Source organism: Chaetura pelagica, unplaced genomic scaffold (assembly GCF_000747805.2).
Source record: "Chaetura pelagica isolate M959 unplaced genomic scaffold, ChaPel_1.0 scaffold677, whole genome shotgun sequence".
Lineage (NCBI taxonomy): Eukaryota > Metazoa > Chordata > Aves > Apodiformes > Apodidae > Chaetura > Chaetura pelagica.
The window spans coordinates 439145-457067 of NW_009953987.1; the positions used below are offsets into that span (position 1 = coordinate 439145).

General features: G+C 45.4%; 1 protein-coding gene across 1 annotated transcript in view; it reads left to right on the forward strand.

Annotated features, from left to right (window-relative positions):
- The window catches only part of NEB (nebulin), a 114010-nt gene extending 98266 nt beyond the window's left edge, over positions 1–15744 (forward strand). Inside the window, exons 126-137 of the mRNA XM_010002256.1 lie at positions 1224–1316; positions 1840–1932; positions 3722–3814; positions 7617–7709; positions 9085–9177; positions 9865–9957; positions 11036–11143; positions 11456–11639; positions 12113–12205; positions 14222–14371; positions 14829–14938; positions 15571–15744. Coding sequence (XP_010000558.1) covers positions 1224–1316; positions 1840–1932; positions 3722–3814; positions 7617–7709; positions 9085–9177; positions 9865–9957; positions 11036–11143; positions 11456–11639; positions 12113–12205; positions 14222–14371; positions 14829–14938; positions 15571–15744 — 1377 coding nt within the window. The remainder of the gene's footprint in view (positions 1–1223; positions 1317–1839; positions 1933–3721; positions 3815–7616; positions 7710–9084; positions 9178–9864; positions 9958–11035; positions 11144–11455; positions 11640–12112; positions 12206–14221; positions 14372–14828; positions 14939–15570) is intronic.
- The last annotated feature ends 2179 nt before the right edge of the window (positions 15745–17923 follow it).

A 17923-nucleotide genomic window follows, 5' to 3' on the forward strand; every position in this document is an offset into this window, starting at 1 on the left:
GCAGCAGAAAGGTTTAAGATCTGAATTTTGCAGGAAAGATTCTGATCAGCCACTTTCCTGTATCACTTCTGTAACCTTCTCTAAACACAGCACTCAAAAGAATACCCAGATGGTGTCTGGCAGTTAGGCTGGAAAAAATGGATCAGCTGGATGGAACTTGATGGAAAAAAATAATCAGAGCCTTTTTTGTAGTCACAAAACCTAGTAAGTGATGCCTGTAAGTGGGAACAGGAGCTGGCTCTCCCTGTATCTGGTTACATGTAGCTTTTGGTAACCACAACGTGCTCTGGTTTTGAGCCAGTGGTGCTTTGATCTCTGCACACAGGGGTGAGGGAGGATGTGGTTGTGTCATCACTGGTACCTCAGATGGTTGCTGTACAGTGCTTGGGGTGCTCTGCCACCCACCCAATGACTATCTTATAATTTTCCATTCCTGATTTTATAAGTACTCTTCCCCTTTCCAGCTGTTTCTGATACTGAGCTGTGTTACAGCTCACGTTTGCACAACTGAGTTGTAGGGTTTTTTAATTCAAATGATTCTTCATTTTCTCTCATCTTTTACTTCAATTGTTTTCCCTTGTTGTGATTGCTTTCTTTTTGTATTTTTTCATCTTTTCAATGACATCAAGCAGTGTAATTACTCTTTTTTTGTTAGCTTGTGTTGGTGCAAGTGTCTTCCTACTTGCAAGAAGAATCCTGAATGCAATTGCAATGTATTTCTGCATGGTTAGGTTTTAAACCAACCCAAGCATCTCCTGTGCAATTCCTTAATGAAAAATGCAATTTTTCAAAATCAAACAATAACAGGTGAAGTTAAACCTAATAATATAAGAGCTAAAACTCAAGTGTTTATCTTACTGGAGACCTAAACCAAAGTAAAATAGAGACGTTCCAAACAAATAGTCTGAAATAAAAATGAAACAGAGCCCACAACGGAGTATTTTGGCATTAAACATGTCTATAAAAGGTTCAGCTGGTTGTTAAAACCATTAAAAAAACTCCAGAAATGTTGAGTGTCTGAAAAATAATAGTTACAATTCCTAAAGTAAAGGAAGAATCCATGGCTACCTTTTGTGCCAGGCCAGCAGAACATGTAAACTTGTGTTTTCCTACAAGTACAATCAGGATTGTATTTTTCTATAAACTTGGTAAGTACCAATGTGCTGTAGTTGTTATGGAAGGACCATGCTCTTCTCACCTTGCTGGGTGCTTGTGTTCTGCAGGTGTTGTACAAAGAGGACCTGGGGACAGGTACCCCAACCCCTGTCACTCCAGAAATAGAGAGAGTCAAACGCAATCAAGAACACATTAGCTCGGTATTTAAAAAGCATTTTAAAAAACCCTCAACCTGTAACAACTTCTTTTTGCATAACATCCTAACACCTAGTCTGGTTTTCTTCAATGGTTCACAATCCCATCCTGCTCCTTTATTTTTCTTGGCAATATTTTTAACTCTTTTTATACCCCACCTTTTTTTTGTGCTTTAACTTTTTTTGGGCGTTTTACAACTTTACTTGCGGTTTTGGTTGGTTGGTTTGTTTTTTTTTTTTAAGAACCAGAACTGAAATCTGTGACATTAACATGGGATTTCTCTCCAGGTTTTATCTTAACCCTTTTTCTTCTAGTATCTGTTGTGACATAATTGCAGAATAATCAATCATCAGCCCCTTCCTTAATATTTCCCTCTAGAACAAGTGTGAAATGAGTAATTTACAAGCAATCCTAACGCTAAACGTAACTCACAAAAGAGTCAGATTTAATGGTTTTGCCTGTGTTGAGTTCTTTCTTTTTCCTTTTTATTTTCTTTTTTGTGTGTGGAAACTTTCTTGTACCTCCCAGGTGTTGTACAAGGAGGGCTTAGGGACTGGCACCCCCACCCCAGTCACTCCGGAGATGGAGAGAGTCAAACGCAATCAAGAGAACATTAGCTCGGTATTGCTAAAGAAAACAAAACCTGCCATTTCAAATGCAAATCAAACCCCTTTAACTCCTCCTTATTACATTTTTCTCTCCTTTCTTTGCTGAATTTTGAACAACCCTTTCCTAATCCAATCACTAAAACCCTGTCAGTGGCCTTATATTGTAATTTTTCAATCTAACCCAATTGTCAGTAAATTGTTCCAGCTGTGAGATTTTTAACCTCATTTCCCTAAAACAATTAAACAGTTACAGCTGCCTTATTTTTCCTCCCCAGTGAAACAGTAGCAGGCTGAGTGGTGTCTCCCTCTTCCTCAGTGACAAAGTCAATCCTCCTAACAGTCTTCAGACTCACCCCAGCTGCTCACCCTGCAGGTGACACATGAGCTCTGAGCTTCCCAAAGCCCAGCCATGGAATGCAGCCAGTGTGTGTGCTCTGCCTTGGCCTCTTCCTGCTGGAGTGGATGCTTCCTTACCTGTCATAGAATCATCACAGGATGGTTTGGGCTGGGAGGGACCTTAAAGATCATCTAGTCCTAAAGGTCTTTGTAAGAAAACCTGAGTGACATCCCCATCTCACTAGAATATGGAAAAAAAATGACCAAAATGGTCCAAATAAGGAACAATTACTGTAGAATTGAATTCCTCTCCAGATTGTTTCCACTCCTACCAGAGCCAAGTGGCCATTAAAAAAAAACCTGTCCCATATTTCCATTTTAATTTGAGCAGCTTGGGGCCAATTTTAACTCATTCCAACCCAATTCAGACATGATCAATATGAAATTCAGTCCTGACTGGAGGTTAATAGAGCAGTCCAGAGAAGCCAAAAGCAGTTAAACCTTCAGCTACACTTCATTGTCCTGGAGGTCCTCACAGCTCTCTTTTATGCTGCTGAGCCTAGTTAGCCATCTCAGAGGCCAAGCTGCTCATGCAAGATCTTTTCTTTGAGCAAGGAAACTCCCTGGGGAAAAAAACACTTAAAGGCAGAGTTTTCAGGGAACTGCTTCATCTAAAACTCTCTGGCAGTTCTTGCTGGTGTAATCTGTGTGCACCCAAGTGAGGCAGCAACAAACCTCATAGTAATATTGCCTGATTCTTTTCACTGATTTTTTTTCTTATATTATTATTTTTTGGCTGGCCTTTGAACCAAGCTGACAAAACTTTTCTTTTTCATACTTGGAAGTTTCACTGTATTAAATTAATTCTCTCTCTGTCTTCCCTGTCCTCCTCTTTTCTTTTTTTTTTTTTTTTTTTTTTTTTTTACTTCTTCTCCTTCTTTCTCCTCCTCCTCCTTCTCCTTCTCTCCCTCCCTTTCCTTCTCTCTTTTTCTGCCTTTCCTCCTTCTCCTTCTCCTCCTCCTTCTCTTTCTTTCTCTCTCTCCCTCCTCTCTCTCCCTCCTCTCTCTCCCTCCTCTCTCTCCCTCCTCTCTCTCCCTCCTCTCTCTCCCTCCTCTCTCTCCCTCCTCTCTCTCCCTCCTCTCTCTCCCTCCTCTCTCTCCCTCCTCTCTCTCCCTCCTCTCTCTCCCTCCTCTCCCTCCCTCCTCTTTCTCCCTCCTCTTTCTCTCCCTCCCTCCTCTTTCTCTCCCTCCTCTTTCTCTCCCTCTCTTTCTCTTCTCTTTCTCCCCCTCTCTTTCTCCCCCTCTCTTTCTCCCCCTCTCTTTCTCTCCCTCTCTTTCTCTCTCTCCTGTCCTCTTTCTCCCTCCCTCCCTCTCCTCTTTCTCCCTCCCTCCCTCTCCTCTTTCTCCCTCCCCCTCTCCTTTCTCTTTTATTGCTCTTTTCCCCAACACATCCCTGTTGCCACACAGGTGTTGTACAAGGAGGGGCTGGGGATTGGAACCCCAGTACCTGTCACTCCTGAGCTGGAGAGGGTCAAACGCAATCAAGAAAACTTTAGCTCGGTATTTTTTTGATCATTCAAGAAAAAAAACAAACTTCCCTGTAACTATTTAACACCTGCAAATTTTATGCTGTAACTTATAGAAACATCCCCTTTCTGCTATTGATTTTTTAGTCATTGTTAGTTATATATAATGTACTTAATTTTTATAAGATTTTTTAAAAGAATCATAATACTTCAAGCTTCATGTCCTTTTCTTTTTAAAGCTAATTTATAACAACTTCTAGCTGTTTCATACCTCCTAATTTTCCTACTTCCTAGTATATTTAGAATATTTTAATATATTCCTAGTATGTTTATTTTATTTTAAAATGCCTTGTGTTACCTCCACCAAAAGCAGAGGGTTTATTTGTTCTTAATTTACTCCCACGTTACCATGTGGGTGTTGTACAAGGAGGAGCTGGGGCCAGGAGCCCCAACTCCTGTGACTCCTGAGATTGAGAGAGTCAAATGTAATAAAATAAAACTTTAGCTCTGTATTTTTTTTTTTTTGTATTTGAAAAGCAGAATTTTCCCTTTTAATCTATTTTTCAATAATTTTAACATCAAAAAATCCCTACTGTGTTTACTTGTAATCAATTTATATAAAACAAGTGTCGTGTTCCCTAGGTTTTGACATTTTTTCCCTCCATAATTGCTAATTTGTTTTGATTAGATCATCCTACTAATAGTAACTTGTACATTCCCTATTCCAGCTTTCTTTGGACTCTGGATTTATAATTTTTTTATTTAATATTTCCTTTTCCTTTTTTTTTTAATCACTTCAATCCTTTGTTGTTGTGGGGTTTTTTTCCCTGTTTTTCCTGCACATAACTAAACTGTTCATTGCCTGATTCAAACCTGTGGCTACAACCTCAGTCTGCCAGTGCTCTGCCACATGCCAGAGCAGTCTGCTGGGATGTTGATGGAATGGGGAAATCAGAAATGATTTCCTTGTTCCTTCTGCTTTCTGTTTGATACCTTCTTCCTTTAGGAAATCTTTAATATCGTTGATACGTTGGCAGCACAAGTTTGCAGGGTACAAATAATGGTAGCATTGGGATGTTTCTGGGGGTGAAAAAAGTGTGATTTAAGCCAGAAAAGCACTAGGAATTAGAAGGCCTCAGATGTCTCTTTCACACCAATGATGTTCACTCAGGGAATGGATGGCTGGGGCTGAGGTGTGTGTGCCCACATAAAACTTTCAGGAAGACGCATTAGAACCTGGTCTTCCAATGACTCCTGCACGGGCAGGAACAGGTCCTACCTCACTGCTGGTGGAAAGGCAATAGAACCCTTCCCTATCATTTACATAAAACTTGAATCTTCTAAATATTCACCAGTTTTTCTGTGTTCCACTTGGGAAGCAGCTCAGCAGGCCTGGGAGGTGTGTTGGCACTCTGGCAGAAGGCAAACTGGTGTGTTAGTGTTTAACCTCAGAGTTTTAAAATAGCTCTTTATTTCTATGGGTGTTTATAATCCCTATGGCTGTTTAGGCACCTCAGGAAAACATCTCTCGTGTTCTGCACATTCTCTGAGCAAACCAAATGTTACTGTTGTTTGGTTGTTCCTTTCTCTCCTTTTAACCCAGCCCTGTTACCCCACAGGTGTTGTACAAAGAGGAGCTGGGGACAGGAACCCCAACCCCTGTCACTCCTGAGCTTGAGAGAGTCAAACGCAATCAAGAAATCATTAGCTCGGTACTTTGTGATTTGAAAAGCAGAAAATTCCCTTTTAATCTCTCTTAAAATACCTTTAACACACACACACAAAATATTATTGTTCCCCTATAATCAACTTACACAAAAAATAATATCCTGGTCCCTTTGAAACTTTTTTATTCTGTTGTTACTTACATTTTTCTTGTTCCTCTTTTTAAATTACATCACCTTAATAACAACTTTTAATTTCACCTTTCTCTTGAGACTGATTATAATTGTAATTTGTAGTTTTTTTTACCCCCTCTTAAAAACCACTCTTAGTCAAAACAATCCTTAGTTCTGTGTGGTGGGTTTTTTTTCCCCCTGATTTTACTCACTTTATGTAAGAGAACTAAACCATTTGGCACCTGATCCAACCCTGTGGCTGCCACCTCAGTGTGCCAGTGCTCTGCTGGGGTGTTGATGGAATGGGGAAATGAGACAGAAATGATTCCTTTGTTCCTTCTGCTTTCTATTTGCTCCTTTCTGCCTTCAGGAAGTCTTTAACCATCTACTGCTGCACAGAGAGTTGTCCTGTCTAGCTTCTGAGAAGCAGCCAGAGAAGTTCCCCAGCTCTCAGCCAAAAGGCTGACACAGTAGCAGTGTTCAACTCTCTAGTTTTCAGGAGCCTTTTAATGTCTCTTTTTCATCCCAAGCTTTAGCTCGGAGCCACTTTGAAAACCACCTGCTTGTTCGTATTGTTGGCCTGATCCTTTCCCTCATTTAACCCAGCCCTGTTACCCCACAGGTGTTGTACAAGGAGGAGCTGGGGACAGGAACCCCAACCCCTGTCACTCCTGAGCTGGAGAGAGTCAAACGCAACCAAGAACACATTAGCTCGGTACTTGGTGGAGGAAAAGAAGTTTTGCCTTTAACTCCACTTAAACTGAATTGTTTAACCTTTATTAAAAATGACCAATCCCACTCCTTACTTCCATGTAATCTACTTATCAAAACATCCTTTTTCTTTGCTGTACTGTATTTTCCAGTGCTACTCACTACCACTTCTTCATGATTTACATTATCCTAAAGATTTTTAACTGTTTTGCTCCCTGTTCCAACTTCCTTTTTCTTCCATATGTGTGCTTTTTTTTGGTTAAATCCTATCAGCTTCCTGTCTTAATGCTGTTATCACAGAAGAGGGAGGGTCTGACTGTCTAGCAGGCTGCAGTGGGAGGCTAAAAGCTCCCCTCCACCAGGAAAATGTGTTTGCTGTGGGGCTCCTGTGCTGGATTTGTGGCACCTGCCAAGAAAAAAACCCACAGACCTCTTTGCCTTTAGCCCCTTCCAGATGCAATCCAGCCCTCATTGCTTCCAGGGGGGGAGCTTTTAGGGAATATTAGAGCCAGACTGAGCTCAAATATTTGACTTCAGGGTGGATGGGGTTGGTATTGAGCTGTGATTGTCTTGTTGGATGCTTCTTGTTGCCACACAGGTGTTGTACAAAGAGAGCGTGGGGACTGGGACCCCCACCCCTGTCACTCCAGAGATGGAGAGAGTCAAACGCAATCAAGAAATCTGTAGCTCGGTACTTTGCTAAGGAAAAAAACAACCTGAATTGTTCCCTTTAACTCTATTTCAAAGAATATTTTAACAGTTTGAATTAAACGGGTGGTGTAACACTTGTTGCAAAGCCTTCCCTGCAGCCCCTGGCTCTAAACAGCTTACACAAGTGGTTACTTCTCACTCCGGTCTTACTGTGGTGGCTTTAACTTCTTGCAGGTTTTATTGGTTTTTCAAACTTTAATGCCCTGTTCTAATCCTAAAAACATTTAACAAGCTCCCCTCATTTTCTCTGCAATGCTGACTTGTTGTTTTTTTTTTAATTGAGAATTTACATATTCATAACACCCTCAGCCCCTCAGGTTGGTATTTTGGTGTCTCATCTTTGCAATACTCACACTATCTACTGGGAGTGATCCTGTAGCTAAAAAACCCAGTGTGCCAACCCCTGCTTCTCTGGCAGAATCTTTCAAAGTGCCCTCTTTAAGAACATGCAGGACCCCTAGGCCCTGTGAAAGTAAACACCAGAAAAAAACCAACATTGCCTTAGGCTTGAAGTTTGTCTGCCAATAACTTTTGATTCATTGTTGCTTTCTTTGGCTCCCTTCTTCTGCCTCACAGGTGTTGTACAAAGAAAACATAGGGAAAGCAACCCCAACCCCCGTCACTCCTGAGATGGAAAGAGTCAAACGCAATCAAGAAATCATTAGCTCGGTATTTTTCACAGGAAACCAGTTCCTAAAGAGCTGACTGAAGTGTTTAACATCAGTGTGGCAGCTCAGTCCTCTGTGCTTTCTAACTTTACCAAGTGAATCTGCCATATAGCACCAAACTCCTGCCTTCTGTGCTTACAAACCAATCCTCTTACTTAACACTGGCTGAAGCAGGATTGTACTTGAACCAGGTTTGACCTTTTTTTTTTGGATGCAGAGTGGTTCTCTGCAACTTTTGGTGCCCCAGATCTAACCCTTTCTAAGTGTAATGATTCAACAGCTTTAGTGTTTGTTGGTTTGGGGTTTTTTTTGGTTGGTTTTGGGTTTGGTGGGTTTTTTTGGTTGGTTTCGTTGTGGTTTTGTATTTGTTTTTAGTTCTTTTCCTTGGTGATGGTACCTCTTTAATGACATTTGGATATCCTGTAGGTTTTGTACAAAGAAAATGTGGGGAAAGTGACCCCAACACCAATCACTCCAGAGATGGAGAGAGTCAAACGCAATCAAGAAATCATTAGCTCGGTACCTTAAATATAGATATGATTATTTTTTTTCCTCTCTGCTTATACTTTAATGAAGTAACATGCTAACTACCTACTGAAAGCTCATTTCAATTTAAACAAGAGATATTTTGTTTCTGCAAATTAATCATTGCTCCTCTTCTAAAATCAAATCACTTTGGTGTTAACGGTTTGATCCAGAAATGAAGGCCTTTCTTACAACTGTGTGCACAGTTGTGGGCTCTATCCAGGCAATATCAAGAGCTCAGGATAGTTGTGTTTATCTTTCTGTGTTTAGTGTTTAAGCTTTTGTCACCTTCTCAGGGGTATTTGATTTCAATGAAAAAAACAAACAAGAAACTCAACCACCGCACCCCGGGAAGTCCCCTCTTTCTGACCAAGTCAGAATTAGATAAACAGAACAAGATTGTTCTTGTTCAGGTGGTGCCTCAGTGACAGCTCTTAGGTGGTCTCCTGGGCTGGGAAGATGTGCAGGTGTAATGGTGCAGTGACAGCCACCCATCCTCAACACCCTGCCAGCAAAACTCCCTCCCAGAAAGGTCACATACAGATCAAAATACTTCTTAATTAGTTCCCTAGGGCCCCAGGCAGCTTCCCCCAGCCCCTGGAGCCTTCGTCACATTGTAGCTGGATAGAGCCTTTCCCTGTTAACCAGAAAAATAACAAGCTTTTCTTTTACAGCTTATTTTTCTTACCCTTCCTTAGAGCAGTTAAACGTTTGGCTTTGGTGTGGTGCTACGTGCCATGATCAGTTGTGACTGCTTTGGAAATTTGGTAATAAAGCAATAATCTGTGCTCAAACCCTTTTGATTTCTGGGGAGCTTCTAAGCAACTGGATACATCTTCTGCATCCCACAGGTGTTGTACAAAGAAAACCTGGGGCGAGCAACCCCCACACCCATCACTCCAGAGATGGAGAGAGTCAAACGCAACCAAGAACAAATTAGCTCGGTATTGTCTGCAAGAAGTAAAGGGGATCCGATAAGTTACCTTTTAAAAAGTGCTCTAAGTCTCCCTGGTTTTATTTAACCTGCTAATTTTTCCCCTCAAACTTAGTCATCTCTTAAAATGTAACACTTGAAAGAGGTGTGGGGTTTTTTGGAGGGTTTTTTTGGTGGTTTGTTGTTTTTTTTTTTGCCAATTAACTTTTTAATACTGTTTCTCTTGTGACTTTTTAATGTTAAACTTTCCTAACGGATGGTGTTTACTCTAAAACCAGTAACATTGACTAGTTTTAATTGGTACTTTGGTGACCCTGAGTTACTTTGTGATCTGTAGGTTGCATACAGAGAAGGCTTAGGGAAGGCAACCCCCACCCCCCTCACTCCGGAGATGGAGAGAGCCAAGCGCAGCCAAGAACACGTCAGCTCGGTACTGGAAGGAGACAGACAAGCACTTGAGCTTAAAAATAACCATTCTGAACCAAAAACTCCACTTCTAATCTAGCCTTCCTTTCTTATTGCCTATTTTTCCCTTTGATATTCACCCTCTTGCTCAGCAAATAACTTCTTAGATGCTTTATCTCCCAAGATCTTGTCTCCCTGTGCAGTGATGAGTGTGCTCAAGCACTGACACCACTTACAGAAGGAGCTGTAGCTGTTCCAGTCTGATCTGGGGACACCTTTTTGTGCACGGCAGGTTTTGTACAAGGAGCACCTGGCAAAAGGAACCCCCACCCCAATGACCCCAGAGATGGAGCGAGCAAAACGCAACCAGGAAAACATCAGCTCGGTAGGTTCTGTCCAGCATTAAATGGGATTACACTGAACTAGTAACATTTCAGTCCCTGATATCCTCACTCAGACTGACAGGGCAGAACTAGCTAGCTACCTAGTTTGGAAATATGAAGGAACTGTATTAAAATCAAACCTTTGATACTTGCCTTTTGTTCTCTGCTGCAGTTCAGTTTTGCTTTCTGTGTCATTAACTGCTTTGGGTTTGTTGAATTTCACATAACGTATGTTGCTTTCAAGTCTCTTACAAATACCTTCTGGTTTTGCTGGTCTTACACTGTGTGACAGCCAAATGGTTGTTCCTCAGTAACTGTATCTCGTTACATTTCTGCCACTCTGTATAAAACCACGGGGCCCCTGGCAGGAGCCCTGCTTTAGGCCCTGCTTTCCTAACCTGTTACCCCAGATGTAAATCCTGACCTGCTCCATCCTGTACATGTTTCTACATGTAACACATCATACAACCAGAGGATGGTTTGGGTTGGAAGGGACCTTTCAAGGCCATCTAGTCCAACCTCTTGCCATAAGCAGGGACATCTGCAACTGGATCAGGTTGCTCAGAGCCCTGTCCAACCTGACCTGTAATGCTGTCACTGATTGCTGGATAAATCCAGGAATCCACTAGCTGCAAACAATGGTTACAGCAGCAAGATGCACCTGTTGGATCCCAATAAAGAAACCCTACAAACCCAGCAAAGACTGGCATTTCAATGATAAGTACAGGTTCAAGCACGTGGTCTGTTTCACACTGATAACTCCACTAAAGCCAGTGGGGTGCATGTTAAATATATGGAAATGTTACCTAGAGCATTATTACTGCATTCCCTCTAGCTGTTGTTACAAGGCTAAAAAAGGCAAGTGAAGAACATTTGGGCTGGAGGCCAGAGCTGCCCATGCCTCCTCTAATGATGAATAACAACATTGCTTTTGCAGTCCAATGTTATTCACCGCCACAGCTGCTGCTGCCTTCCCCCTTTCTTTGCCAAGCTGCTGCAGCAGGGCTCATCCCTGAGATCCAGGAGTGGTCCTGGTCCCCGTGCTCACTTCTCACTTCCTCTCTCCCTCCCACCTGGCAGGTCCTTTACTCAGACAGCTTCCGAAAGCAGGTTCAAGGCAAAGCTGCCTACGTGCTGGACACGCCCGAGATGCGGCGCGTCCGAGAGACCCAGAAACACATCTCTACAGTAAGAGCAGTTCCAGAGGTATTTGTGACGGGGCAAGAGGGCGAAATAAAAGCCTTTTACCCCAGACATTCTGGGCTTAGCAGCTCAAGGACAATGTACATAGACTAAGTCTGGCCATCTGGAGTCTTAAACGCTAAAGGCAAGAGCAGGAAAGGCATGGGTGGGATCAGGCTCTTTATCCTTGCTCCTTGGAGTGGAGAAAGGCAAAGCTCAGCACCACAGGGCACCTCTCCCCTGGGAACCCCCCCCAGCTGAGCGGGAACAGAAACGGTTCATCCAGAGAACAGACATTTAATTCATCTCCCGTTGCAGGTGAAATACCATGAAGACTTTGAGAAGAGCAAAGGCAGCTTCACCCCTGTGGTGACCGACCCCATCACGGAGCGGGTGAAGAAGAACATGCAGGACTTCAGTGACATCAGCTACAGGGGCATCCAGCGGCGCGTGGTGCAGATGGAGCGCAAGCGCGTGGACCAGGACCAGGACCAGATCACAGGTCAGAACCCAGGGCTGATGGCAGCTCGGGCAGGTCAGTTACACAGAACACAAGCTGACCTCAGTAACCTGTTGTAGCTCAGCTCAGCCCTAGGAATTCGGCTGTGCCAGGACCTGGAGATGGTGTTTCCATCAAAGCCCAGTTTGAAGATGCGCTGCTGCGGCAGCTGTGAGGCACCTGTGGGTCCCTGCCCTCCTGCCCAGCTGGGCCAGGCAGTGCTGGGTTTTCACATTGTTAACTTCACCTCTGCACAGCAGAGAAACAGCTTAGCTCACTTGATTAGATAAACACTTATTTAAAAAACCAACAGCAAACACTTGAGCTGTGCTCCAGCTCTGATAACTACAGAGATATGAAGTAGAGCTTGTCCTTTTGTGCTGTTACTGCAAGTGAGGACAGAGGTGTGCAGCTCAAACTCTCAGGCAGGTGCTGGAGCTGCAGCCTCCCCTCAGCAGCCACTGGTTCTCCTGCAGGTCTCCGTGTGTGGCGCACTAATCCCGGCTCAGTCTTTGACTATGACCCAGCAGAAGACAACATTCAGTCCAGAAGCTTACACATGATCTCTGGTGGGTTCCACAGGCTGTGCTGTTTGTGCAACCAGTAAAGCTGAAGGTTTGGGGGTACTGAAGCACAGCTGGGGGCTGTGCTGGAACGCAAGAGCAGCCCCTGCGCTAAACAGAACAGGGAGAATCTGAGGGAGCTGGGGTTTGTTAGGAGGCTCAGGGGGGACCTTCTCACTCTCTAAAACCCCCTTCAGGGAGTTTGTGCCCAGCTGGGGTTGGGCTCTTTTTCCAGGCAAACAGCAACAAGATGAGAGGGCCTGGTCTGAAGCTGCTCCAGGGGAGGGTTAGGTTGGATATCAGGAAGCACTTCCCCATGGAAAGGGTGATCAGTCCTGCCCAGGGAAGAGGTGGAGGCACCGTCCCTGGAGGTGCTCAGGGAAAGGCTGGAGGTGGCACTTGGTGCCGTGGTCTGGAGATGTGGTGGTGTTGGTCATGGGCTGGGCTTGGTGGTCTGAAAGGTCTTTTCCAGCCTTGGTGACTCTGGGATTCTGGGATGCTGGAGATCCCAGGAAAGGCAGGGTCAGACAGGAAAAGGGAGAAATCCCTGGAAAGGCAGGGTCTGGCAGAGAAAGGGAGAAATTCCTGGAAAGGCAGGGTGCAGCAGAGAAAGGGGGAAATCCCTGGAAAGGCAGGGTCCAGCAGGAAAAGGAGGAAATCCCTGGAAAGGCAGGGTTGGACAGAAAAAATGGGGAAATCCTCCTTCTATCCTCGAAGAACATGGTTGATTTATAAGCCCTCCAGTACACAGATTCATAAAAATGATCCGTGGCAGACACACCCAGAGTTGGGCAACACAGTCATTGATGGGCAATGGCAGCTTCACCCTCCAGTAAGTGTTGCAGGTTTCTGAGGTTTTCTTCAAGTCCTTTGGCTGGCCACAGGGTGTGCTTGCTGAGTTGGACTGGAGCACTGATCTGACCACTACCACCCATCCCTCCTCAGGAAAAAGCCCTGTCTTTGGCAGGATGAGTTCCCAGATCTGGTGAGGACAGAGGTGTGCAGCTCAAACTCTCAGGCAGGTGCTGGAGCTGCAGCCTCCCCTCAGCAGCCACTGGTTCTCCTGCAGGTCTCCGTGTGTGGCGCACTAATCCCGGCTCAGTCTTTGACTATGACCCAGCAGAAGACAACATTCAGTCCAGAAGCTTACACATGATCTCTGGTGGGTTCCACAGGCTGTGCTGTTTGTGCAACCAGTAAAGCTGAAGGTTTGGGGGTACTGAAGCACAGCTGGGGGCTGTGCTGGAACGCAAGAGCAGCCCCTGCGCTAAACAGAACAGGGAGAATCTGAGGGAGCTGGGGTTGGTTAGGAGGCTCAAGGGGGACCTTCTCACTCTCTACAACCCCCTGCAGGGAGTTTGTGCTCAGCTGGGGTTGGGCTCTTTCTCCAGGCAAACAGCAACAAGACAAGAGGGCCTGGCCTGAAGCTGCTCCAGGGGAGGGTTAGGCTGGATATCAGGAGGCACTTCCTCATGGAAAGGGTGATCAGCCATTGGAATGGGCTGCCCAGGGAAGAGGTGGAGGCACCGTCCCTGGAGGTGCTCAGGGAAAGGCTGGAGGTGGCACTTGGTGCCCTGGTCTGGAGATGTGGGGGTGTCAGGTCATGGGCTGGGCTTGGTGGTCTGAAAGGTCTTTTCCAGCCTTGGTGACTGGGATTCTGTGAACTGTGCCTGTTGGAGCACAACTGCAGCACGGTGTGCAGCCAGTGCTTTGTAACAGGCCTGGTAAAATCCCACTGGGTAACCATCAAACCAGAGTAGGGTGAATTCATACACTTTTTCCCATCACTTTTGTAAAGCACAGGAACCAGCTCTCCTCAGGGTGCCTGAGCCCATGTCAGTTTCCCACTTGGTGTAACACAACTCCTCAAGGGTTGATACCAAGGGGAGAGCCTGGGGTATTTTCACAGAATGCTGACGTTTAGCATAGAAACTCCTGGGGTGTCTCTACACATGTAACAGGTGTGTTTCTGTGCATCTCCTTCCACCACAAAGAGCTGACTTGGTTCCTCTCTCCTGGCAGTCCAAGCCCAGCGCCGCAGCCGGGAGCATTCCCGCTCTGCCAGCGCCCTGAGCATCAGTGGTGGGGACGAGAAATCCGAGCCCTCGGATGGGGTGGATCAACACTTGTCCTACTACAGCAACGGGGGCTTCTTCACTGCAACTGCAACAGGTAGGAGAACTTCTCCTCACCCAGGAATCAGGGGCAGATGGGATCCAGACGTGCACTGCAACATGTTGGGGTGCCAACGCAACCAACAGCTGGGAAAAAAACAATAGGACAAGAGGAAAGGGCCTCAAGTTGTGCCAGGGGAGGTTTAGGTTGGACAGTAGAAGAAACTTATTTATTGAAAGGGTAATTAAGGACTGGCAGAGGCCACCCAGGGAGGTGGTTGTGTCTCCATCCCTGGAGGTGTTTGAGAGACAAGCAGATATGGTGCTGAGGGAGAGGGTTGAGCACAGGGTTGATTAGAGTTGGGGTAGGGCTGGACTCAATGAGCCTGGAGGTCTTTTCCAATGAGAACAAGCCTTGTTTGATTCTGTGACCCACTCAGTGACCTCTTGTATGGTCTTCAGTCAGAGCAACTGTAACCCTAGTGCCAATTCTGTAACAGATTTTCCTTTCCTAGTGGGCTACAAACATGCTAAAACCATCGAGTTACCACAGCAGAGGTCCTCGTCTGTTGCCACCCAGCAAACAACCGTGTCCTCTGTCCCTTCTCAGCCATCTACTGCTGGTGTAAGTAACACTGATCACTTGTACTAGGACACACAGTCCCAAACTTGCTGCAGGAGGAAATGTGACTCCCCCCAGTGCCCAGCCCTGGAGGTCCCTCACAGCTGATGGTACATGCTCCTGCTGACTGTAGCCCAGGACATGCCCACCCCCACGGCTCAAGTGTGGCACAAAACCAGGCAAAGGGGAAAGAGATTCCTTTAAATGAGACAGACCCTGCCTGTTCTTAAAAAACTGGAAATTACTTCTTCCTACTCCTGAGATAGAGTCTTGGAGTGCAGGTGTGACAGTAGATCTGGCACCACCTCCCCACCCCACCTGCTGGGAGACAACACCTGAAGTTACTGCTGGAGCTGACACTGCTCAAATACACCCTGAACACTATGTGTTCAGTTCAGTGTCACTGAACTACACAGGTACTGTGGTACTTGGGTAACTGAGGCACTTGGTTATGAAGAAGAAACATTCTGTGGTCTGAAACCAGGAGCCTTAAGAGCCCAGCAGCTCCTGCCAGCAGCAGCACACGCAGAGAACGAGTCAGAACTTGCCCTGAGCCTGTTCCTGCATGATTCCCACTGCCAGAGCCAGGTAAACAACTCATTTCTTCACCCCCTCCCCTTTCTTAAACCCAACAGAAGACCTACCGGGCCATGTATGACTACACAGCAGCTGATGCTGACGAGGTGTCCTTCAAGGATGGTGACACCATCGTGAACGTCCAGGCCATCGACGAGGGCTGGATGTACGGGACGGTCCAGAGAACCGGCAAGACGGGGATGTTGCCCGCCAACTACGTGGAGGCTGTCTGAGGGGCTGAGCCCAGCCTGCCCTCCTCCTGCTGGCCCCTGGGCACAGAAAAGGCTGGAACTCTCTGTTTCCAAGTGTCTTCTTGTCTTCCATGCTGGTAGTGCCTTATCAACCCTGATGCAAAACGTAATAAAGCAAGTAACTGCAGAGCAACGTGGTCCTGAATCATCCTTTCAACAGGTGAAACGTGCTCAGGAGGCCTCTTTCCTGCCATCTCAGGAAAAAAAGGTTTGGTTGTTTTTCTTTTTTAAGCAACTCAACTTTCAAACATTTCAGCACCACAAGCCATCACCTTTAACCACCCTGGAACTGCACTCCAGTTCAGCTCTGAAATTTTACCCCTGTATTAAGACTGCAACAAGTGGCACTCGTTGATTCTCCCACAAGGAGAGTGTTTTTCAGGGCTATTTTAAAATATGTTTGAAAGTATTAACTTCTTTTCCACACAAGCAACACTTAAGCTCAGTATCTCAACCCAGTATTTAGCTATGGAAAAAGGGGGTGGAAAACAAACCCACCCAACCCAGGAGCCTCTCCTGCTTGCTGAGCTCTTCTGCTTGTTTCTCATGCAGCTGTTCTGGGGTCAAAAGCTGTTACTGTAAATGAGTGGCTAAATGAAGCTCCTGTTTCTGCAGCATATTTGATGTATTTGCTCAAGCTGAAGAGCAGGAATTGATCCCACAACAGCAGCCTGGCCTTGGTCAGAAAACTGCTGAGAAAGGGAGAGAGCCCAGGAGGAGGTGGAAGATGCAAAAAGCCACAACAGAAGTCAAACTCAGAGGTGCTGTGAACAGACTAGACCAAATGTTTCATACCTAAACATGGTGGTTACCTGCTTCACCTGCAGAAGCATCTGGTACCAGTCATCAGCAGTACCAGAAGTAATAAATGACTGAACACTGTGTCCAAGGTAGACCAAATATTAAAAACAAGGTAACAGGAGGTAGGATTTGCAACATGAACTCTGCAAGCCTCTGTTCACTGGGTATTCCCAGCACCTCCTGCTGTGAACAACCAGCTTGAAAGGGAAACGTCCTTCCTCAAGGCAGGGTCCAGGATGGCCAGCAGCAAAAGGGTGTCAGGTACACAAGACATTAACAGCCTCTGGAGGTGTGTCAGGAACATCCTCATGAGCATCCTCATGAGCACAGACCAGTGGATCCAAGAGCTGGACAAGCTTAAGGAGGCAGATTTGGAACCAAAACATTTTCAGGAAAGCAAGAAAACCTACAGAGAACTCATCACGGTGCTGCTCACCTTGTAGCTCCAAAACACCTCCTTGTCCTGTTCATTTTCTTCAGGAGACACACAGGCAGGGCAAAGAATAGTGAGAGTCCTTTTGTCAAGCCCCTACCATGTCCCTGAAGAGCTGCTCCTACCTTAAGGTGGCAGCAAGGACCTTCCACAGTCCCTCTCAACCTTGTGAATCCAAAGCTGAGGGGTGAAGGGAAAAAAACCCAACCCCAAAACCACAACAACATGAAAAAATTTGGGAACTATGTGCTGCTTTATTTGCCCATGTGCAAGTTCTAAACCACCTGCAGCAATTCCTTCCAATAATGTCCACTTTGACAGCTACAGTACAATATATACACCTCAGATTTCCAGAGTGAAACCCAAGAGGCTCTCTCCCAAGGTCTCTGAGAAGCAGCAATGCATTCCATGCAATTAAACCTCAGATTCATAAATTATTAACCAACATTTCCCATCATAAGTCTGTACATAATATACAAAGAGCTCTTGTCAAATCCATTAGTTTCCCCAAGGAAAAAAGTTGTCTCCACAGAACTGCTGCAAACAGATCATGGGGAAAAGCCTGAGAAGTTCTGCACCCACCAGGGTACATTTCACTATCAGCTTCTTAGTGTGATCCTTACAAAAATACATGCAAAAATAGAAGTCATCCAGTTGTCAGACACCAGGCTTCTTGGCTGCTGCAAGGAATGAAGCACAACTTATCTCAATATAAAACAGAGCTGCAAAGAGCCACTTTCTGTCAGTGTCACCAAGGAGGGAGGGAACAGCCAGAGGCACCAGGAGAGCAGAGCTGAGGGATCCACCTCTCACCCAACAGGAAGAGTTTGCAGCAGTAAGAACACTTGGAATTTGAAAAAATAATTTACTAACTCTGCTGGTTTGGTTTCAAAGTCTTTGCTATTTCACAACTATGTCAAGTTCTCT